The sequence below is a fragment of the Anomaloglossus baeobatrachus genome, chromosome 9, assembly GCF_048569485.1.
Source record: "Anomaloglossus baeobatrachus isolate aAnoBae1 chromosome 9, aAnoBae1.hap1, whole genome shotgun sequence".
Lineage (NCBI taxonomy): Eukaryota > Metazoa > Chordata > Amphibia > Anura > Aromobatidae > Anomaloglossus > Anomaloglossus baeobatrachus.
In genome coordinates this window covers 109081254-109089603 of record NC_134361.1, presented here as the reverse complement: position 1 = coordinate 109089603, position 8350 = coordinate 109081254, and the positions used below count along the sequence as shown (strand labels likewise).

The 8350-nt window shown below is 45.6% G+C and overlaps 1 protein-coding gene across 1 annotated transcript in view; it reads right to left on the bottom strand.

Moving 5' to 3' along the window:
• Positions 1 to 1104: 1104 nt before the first annotated feature.
• Positions 1105 to 8350, bottom strand: part of VSIG1 (V-set and immunoglobulin domain containing 1) — a 92120-nt gene continuing 84874 nt past the window's right edge. Inside the window, exon 7 of the mRNA XM_075323926.1 lies at positions 1105 to 6731. Coding sequence (XP_075180041.1) covers positions 6581 to 6731 — 151 coding nt within the window. The 3' untranslated portion in view covers positions 1105 to 6580. The remainder of the gene's footprint in view (positions 6732 to 8350) is intronic.

Genomic DNA, 8350 nt, shown 5'->3' with positions numbered 1-8350 from the left:
CAACCTCCCAATCTCTATGAAAGCCAGAACGTGGCTCTCATAGACTTGTGTTGTGACCTCCGGTGTGTTCCATGAAACACTGCAGCTGGTGGCAGGTCACAAACCTCGATGACTGACCAGAGTGTGGGTGATAGGTGATGAAGCCGCTGGAAGGTGAGTATGTGACATGGGGCAGAAGGCTTAGATTTCAAGCACCAGTCCAGCGGTGCAATATTAAAAAACGCTGGAATGCTCCTTTACGTAGCGTGCACCTCTTAATTAATTTGTCACAGCTCTCATTAAGACTGGAGTATGAGACGCCACTCTTAAAGAATCGGGACCAATGTTTTTTTGTGGAAAAATTCATACAAATTCACGTGTAACAAAAATTCAGACCCAATCAAAGCCTGCAATGCCCAACACCTGCTAAAAAACAACCTTTCCAGATGTTGAACTTTCATACTTCGATACTTATTCTTGGAGCTTCGCTAGTTTTTAGTAGCTGCAGTGTCCAGCAGAGTAGCTGCAGTGTCCAGCAGAGTAGCTGCAGTGTCCAGCAGAGTAGCTGCAGTGTCCAGCAGAGTAGCTGCAGTGTCAGAGCAGAGTAGCTGCAGTGTCAGAGCAGAGTAGCTGCAGTGTCAGAGCAGAGTAGCTGCAGTGTCAGAGCAGAGTAGCTGCAGTGTCAGAGCAGAGTAGCTGCAGTGTCAGAGCAGAGTAGTTGCAGTGTCCGGCAGAGTAGCTGCAGTGGCCGGCAGAGGAGCTGCAGTGTCCAGCAGAGGAGCTGCAGTGTCCAGCAGAGGAGCTGCAGTGTCCAGCAGAGGAGCTGCAGTGTCCAACAGAGGAGCTGCAGTGTCCAACAGAGGAGCTGCAGTGTCCGGCAGAGGAGCTGCAGTGTCCAACAGAGGAGCTGCAGTGTCCGGCAGAGGAGCTGCAGTGTCCGGCAGAGGAGCTGCAGTGTCCGGCAGAGGAGCTGCAGTGTCCAGCAGAGTAGCTGCAGTGTCAGAGCAGAGGAGCTGCAGTGTCCGGCAGAGTAGCTGCAGTGTCCGGCAGAACATAGTTTCTGTGGCTGGCAAGAAGTCCACTGATCATAATCATCATGGAAAAAATGTTCAAAAATAAACACAAATGTAACCATTTTTTATTTTAATTACAATAATTCGTACAATCTTGTGTGGCAGATAAAGAATATAAGCCATTGTTGATTGCTTCCATTATAAGAGATAAAGCATAGGTGAAATCACACTTATGATAACTAGTGAATTACAAAAACATCTAAACGTCTGCACACTCCTGTTTTTATACAATTTATATAAAAAAGTATGTATTTTTATCACCCAAATTACAGCACAAATTGCTATTGTTGTAGCATCTCAACACAATTTCATTTCACTTCATGGAAATGTATTTTATTTTTTACATTTATTTTTTCAATGGTGAGTGCAGAAAAGATAATGCGATGTAAGTAAATACAAGAAAATAACAAAAGTCTTAAGAGAAATTTTTCATATAAAATGAAATGTCATATGATTAGAGATGTCACCATACAGTTTACAATCAATGTAAAACTAGGTAAAAAATCAACACCAATACATTCACTAGCAGAAGAAAAAAAACAACAAAAAACATGAGTTTAACAACATATTTGCTTATTATATCTGATGGAATTGTGTTCCATAATATAATAACGTTTACTATTAAAGGGCTTAAAAGGGTGGTCTTCTGCAGAACTCCTTTTGAATGCTTCCAGTGTGCTGAATAAAATATGGGGAAAAAACTTTTTACCTCCCAGACCAGCACCACTCCTCCGCTCCGAGTGCTGTGTCCCCAATAACCTTGTGACACATATGAGTGCTGCAGGCAGTCAGTGGCTGCTGATGGGCTGCAGCCGTCACAGATCTGTAAGCAGAGATGTCTTCTCTGACAGACCTATGAAGGCTGCAGCCCATCAGTGGCCACTGATGGCCTGCAGTGCTCATGTTACATATCACAAGATTGCCGGAGGCCACAGTTCATGGCTCCGGTCCAGGAAGTGTCATGGTTCTGATCCATGGTGCTTTGTTCTCTTGCCAAGCCGGTGGATGGGTGGTTTCTCATCGTCGCTTCCTGCGCTGGTGTTGGGGGGGGCCTCTCTCTAGGCGCCTCTTTTTGGTGATTGCTCTGCTAGGAAGCAACCTCAACCGGAATGTCGCCAGTAGTAGTTCCTGCCTGTAGTAAGTGCTCTGGCTCCCATTTGTGCTTTGACCTTGTCCTCCCCGGATCAGTTGTTATCCCTCTCCTCCTGTGTCCTTGACTCTGACGTTGTTCCCCAACTCCTGATCTTCGGCTTGTACCCTGACCTCGACTCCGCTTTTCCCCAGTTTACCTTACATGACTTCCTGGCTTCTGACCTTTGGCTTGTACCCTGACCTTGGCACTGCATCCCCCCAGTGTACCTTACGTGACTTCCTGGCTTCTGACCTCCGGCTTGTACCCTGACCTCGGCTCCACTTCCCTCCAGTATACCTTATGTGACTTCCTGGCTCTGACCTCCGGCTTGTGCTCTGACCTCGGCTTTGCTTCATTACTGTGTTCCATACGTAACCTACTGGCTCTTGACCTCCGGTTTGATTAATTTCCTCGTCACTAGATGCTTCTGGTGACAGTAGTAGTTTGTCACAGTAGGGCTATGTGCGCACATTGCGTTCAATTCCGCAGCGTGTAAGTCACTGCCTGTGCGTATCAGAACGCAGCCGAAAAAGCTTTGTTCCGAGACGCATTCGACAGAACGCAACGTGCGCCACTTCCTGGAGAATTCATGCGTTCTGGATGCTTTCTCTGCCATAGACAGAGTGGGAAAAGCATCCAGAACGCACAGTCTTCACAGTACGGTCCCACTCGGCTCTGCAGCATCCCCATAGACTGGCAGCAGAGCCGAGTGGGACCGCACTGTCAAAAAGAACATGGCTGGCTGCGAGACAGAGCTACGCGATCAGAATGAACTCGGATGAACTTCACCCGACTTCATTGTGATCGTGCGGCTCTGTGCGTGTGCCGCGGCTTGATTTGCGGTCACGTGAAGGACTTATCTGTGATCGCAAATCCCCTGTGTGACTGCAGTGAGCCACGCGATCAGCTGTGCTTTCACTCAGGTTACTCATGGCCACAGCTGCAGTCCTCCACCTGAGAGCAGTGGCCGCGAGTAACCTCAGTGACAGCACAGCTGATCACATGGCTCACTTCAGCTGCTGCATGGAGCTCACAGGAGCGGCGGTGTTCTACTGTCGCTCCTGTCAGCTTCCAATGTAGCAGAGCTGGAAGAGTCGTGGGACCTTGCGTGGATTACGTCAGACCTGGAGTTGTTTTTGAGGGATTAATAAATTGGTGAAAGAGGGGGGTTTTTTGTCTTTCATTACAAATAAAGGATTTTTTGGATGTGTTTGTTTATTTTCTTTAACTTACAGGTTAATCATGGAAGGTATCTCGGGGAGACGCCTAACATGATTAACCTAGGACTTAGTAGCAGCTATGGGCTGCTGCCATTAACTCCTTATTACCCCGATTGCCACCGCACCAGGGCAATTCGGGATGCGGCAATTCCGGGCAGCTACTGGCTGAAATTGTTAGGCTAGGGGGCTCCCCATAACGTGGAGATCCCCATCCTGAGAATACCAGCCTTCAGCCATGTGGCTTTACCCTGGCTGGTATCCCATTGGGGAGGACCGCACATCGTTTTTTTTAAATTATTTATATATTTTTTAACTACTCGATATAGACACGCCCACCGGCGGCTGTGATTGGTTGCAGTGAGACAGCTGTCACTCAGTGTGGGGACGTATCTCACTGCAACCAATCATAGGCGCCAGTGGGCGGGGAAAGCAGGGAATACGTGATGGATTCATGAGCGGCCGGCATTTTCAAAAGAGGAGAAGCCACCACAGTGTGAACGCCATGCAGAGCCGCGCCAGTGATCGTGGATCGGTAAGTATGAGAGAGGGGGGAGAGGGAGAGACTGACATGGACAGAGAGAGAGAGACCGAAAGACCTGCGTTTTTGTATGTCAAAAACACATGCAGATCACTACTAAAAAGCAAGTGAAACGCAATCTTTCTAGAAAAATTTGCGTTTAGACATTTCTCATTGACGTCAATGTTATTAAAACGCTGCCAAAATGGCAAAAACAATTGACATGTTGCTTCTTCAAACGCAGGGATTTTGACAATTTTTCCGCAACTATAATGCAGCGTTTGTAAATGCGTCGTGCGCACGAGAAAGCCCTATTTTCCATAGACTTTGCCTGGAAATCAAAACGCATGCAATTTTGCATTAAAACGCTGCAGCTCAAAACGCTGCTGAAACGCATGAAAAAAAGCAAAGTGCGCACATAGAATGTTGTTTTCCTCTTATTTTATTCAGTGCACTGGGGGCATTCAAAAGGAGTTCTCCAGTGGTGTGCAACCTCTACAGCCCATGTACATGGTGCAGTTGTATTGTTTTCTGGGGTATTTCTATTATACTGGGTAATTTTGTGATTTTCCATTTTATTTATTTTTTTGCAATACTGGATATCTTAACTTTAGATTATGGGAATGTATAGTTAGTTCTGGGTTATGCCTCTAATCCTAATGAAAGGCGGCTACCGCTGGGTCACATAGATACAAATAGTCACCTATATTGGAAGAAGTGTAATGTGATGAGGTGTAGGGATAATATCGGCAGATAGGGTCTTATTTGAACATATTTATAAAAGTCCTTAGAAGGGAGGTTATAGAAATTGGGAATATTCTCAAAGGAGTTCAATTCTTTTCCCATCATCAAATCCTTCACATGGATTATCCCCTTATTCAACTAATTGCTACAATTTGAGTGCAAAATGTATTGTTGTAATAACATTAGGGGACATCCGAAGGTTGGATAGGAAATATGTTTCATATGAAGGCAGATTATAGAAATACTGGCAGCGATTGAGGGAAAATTAAAACTGGAAGTGTTGCCTGTACGGGTACGTGCATGTGATGTCTTCTTCAGGAGTTTTTCACCAGAAGCCCACCGCAAAATGCACTCACTAGACATTGACAATAATGGAGATATGCACAGCAATGTGAAAACGACTTGTGCACATTATGTCTTTTGTAATTTCTTTTAATCACTTAAAGGGAAATTGTCAGAAGGTTTTGACTTTGTCATCTGAGAGCAGCATGATGTAAGCAAAGAGATCCTGAATCCAAGAATGTATCACTTAGATTACTGAGTACAGCCGTTCTGACAGAGTTTTTAGATTTAGCATTTAGCAGAACTTAGAACACTAACTCCACACACACAAGGCTCTGTATGCACAATGTCTATACACAGTGAGCTACTTGTCAGAAGAATGGGCGTGTCTGACTACCAGGCACCAGGCTGCTGTAGCTGATGTAATCTGAGCAACAAATATTGCAAGCAAACAGGCAGGTTAATAAGAGGCATTGCTGAAAACTGTATTTTAATCCTTACACCATTACATAGCAAAAACCTGCTGACAGATTCACTTTAAAACTTTGAAAGCTGTGAAGCGGCTAAAAAAGAAACTACCTGGCCATTTTTTCAGGTGACTTACAGTTGAAATCTGCCCCTATATTATACGTAATTAAAATATTTTGGGCAATATGAGCATCTTCGCTTCTAAGAAGCGGCCCAGCCATGATATGGGGAATTCTGAGTAATTCTAAAACCTCTTTTGAACTGTTTGGGTTAATGCATTACTACTACATAAGCTTTATGGAGGAGAGGTAGGAGTCATTCCGAGGCATTAAATGAAACATGGATTATGGGCATAATTGTAAGTCCTGAGAGAGGACATTGCTCTTTGAAATGCAATTTATGTAATGAAGAGTGAAAATCGGAGGCATATGCTTTATAATGTGTATGTGGCACCAGCACGTTGTTCTTCACTGTAAAACACATTGAGTGGACAATACAGAGTATCTTACAAAGAACATATGTGGCCTATTTATTAAGATTACCAGAAACCGCACTACACCCACCTGACATTTATCTTTTGGGGGGCGTACAATACATCATTGTCAGTGCCACTACCCGCATTTCTTGTACTTTTACAAATCCCCATTGTATGGCTATACATTGAAATAAAGTTAGAATACACTGTATATACTTAGTGACATTGCAATTAAACAGTTTCTTAATCAGCTGTTTTGCATAAACCCTTCCTACAAATCTTAATGACAGCAATAGAAAAAGCCAATAATATAAAACAAAATATATAAAAAAGATAAAAATAGATATCCCTTTTCTAGCAGATTGATATGGGTTTTCCCACAAAAGACATTTATGATATATTCACATGGCATGTCATAACCATCTGATAGGTGTTCCTCTAGCCATGGATCCCCCCGCTTCTCTGTTTCTGTAACTCCTGTAGGCTCTATGGAGGCAGAGCTGAGGAAATGTGCACCCATTTCTTCAATCACTCAATATCTGGAAGCCATGGTCGGCAGCTGCCACGTCATGTGAATTAGGGCCATAATATGATTTGTGGGAACCTCTTTAATATACTACAGTACTTTGGCTTACAATCTCACGGTTGTTTATGTGCAGAGAAATCTATATCTTAGGTATAAAAAGCATTTTACACGGCGGGATCCTCCACTTCTCTATTGGCAGCAGCCACATTTTCAGGCATGTCTTCATATTCTCTGGTTTCTGGAGGCTCAGCGACCATGAGGTTCTGCCGGGCCGGCTCCTCTGCTGCAGGCTGTCCTCCGGAACCGGATATTGTTCTGGTGATGAAAGAGAGTGAAGTGTGACAGATTAGATTTTGGACATAATAAAGCACTTTAATTTTTTATGTCCACTACTTGGACAACCCTTGTATAAAGACACATACATACCTCCTGTGTCAGCTCCGTTCCAACAGTGTCAGCGTTTGCTCTCTCGGGTCTCATGTGATGTTGTTACATCATGCGGGATCTGCACCCAATCAGAGCTGGCTTCACTGTCCGCCATTTCAAATTTTAGTCATCTTTAAAAGCACCACTCCATTGTTTTTTTAATTTTACCGCTGGAGTGGTGCTTTAAGTGTAAAGCCTGCTTTACACGAGATGATAGATTGTGCGATAGCACAATCGATCGTACCCGTCCCCGTCGTTTTTGCGTCACAGGCAATTAGTTGCCCATGGCGCACAAACTCGTTTACCCCCCGTCACAAATACTTACTTTCCGGACGACCTCGCTGTGGGCGACAAACGTCCACTTCCTGGAGTGGGTGGGACGTTCGGCGTCACAGCGACGTCACACGGCAGGCGGCCAATAGAAGCGGAGGGGCGGAGATGAGCGTGATGTAAACATCCCGCCCACCTCCTTCCTTCCATTAAGCCGTCGGGTGATGCGGGAGGCAGGTAAAGCTGCTGTTCATCGTTCCCGTGGTGTCACACGGAGCAACGTGTGATGCCACGTCAACGATGAACAACCTCCGCCATTTTAATTAAACAATTTTATGAAACCTAGCGACGAGTACACGACTCACGATTTGTGAGCGTTACTGCGTTGCTAGGAGGTGTCACACGAGACCACGTCGTGCGGTATGCCGGATGTGCGTCACGAAAACCGTGACCCCGACGACATATCGCACAATCTATCGCCTCGTGTAAAGCCCGCTTAAGTCCTCTGCCCTCTATCTTATACTCACCTGCTTCCGTCTTCTTTTTCCACCGTCACTAGAGTTGAGCGAGTACCTAACTATTTGTACTCACTATACTCATAACGAGTACTGTCTAATACTCGCATATTCGTTCCGAATAGCATGTGCAATGTAAGTAAATGGGGAATCTTGCAATGTAACGAGTAACCCGAATGCCATACTATTCGTGTGAGTAGCGAATAGTGCGGCATTCAAGTTACTTGTTACTTTGTGAGGTTTTCCCCATTGACTTGCATTGCACATGTTATTCGGAATGAATATGCGAGTATTAGACAGTACTCGTTATGAGAATAGTGAGTACAAATACCTAGGTACTCGCTCAACTCTAAAGCCTGCTTTACACGGTACGACCGATTGTGCGATTTCACAATCGATCGTACCCGCCCCCGTCCTTTTTGCGTCACGGGCAAATCGCTGCCCGTGTCGCACAAAGTTAGTAAACCCCGTCACACATACTTACCTCTCGTGCGACCTCGCTGTGGGCGGCGAACATCCACTTCCTGGAGTGGGAGGGATGTTCGGCGTCACAGCGACGTCACACGGGCGCCGGCCAATAGAAGCGGAGGGGCTGAGATGAGCGGGACGTAAACATCCCGCCCACCTCCTTCCTTCCACATAGAGACGGCGGCGGCCGCGGGAGGCAGGTGAGCTGCTCATCGTTCCCGTGGTGTCACACGGAGCGACGTGTGCTACCACGGA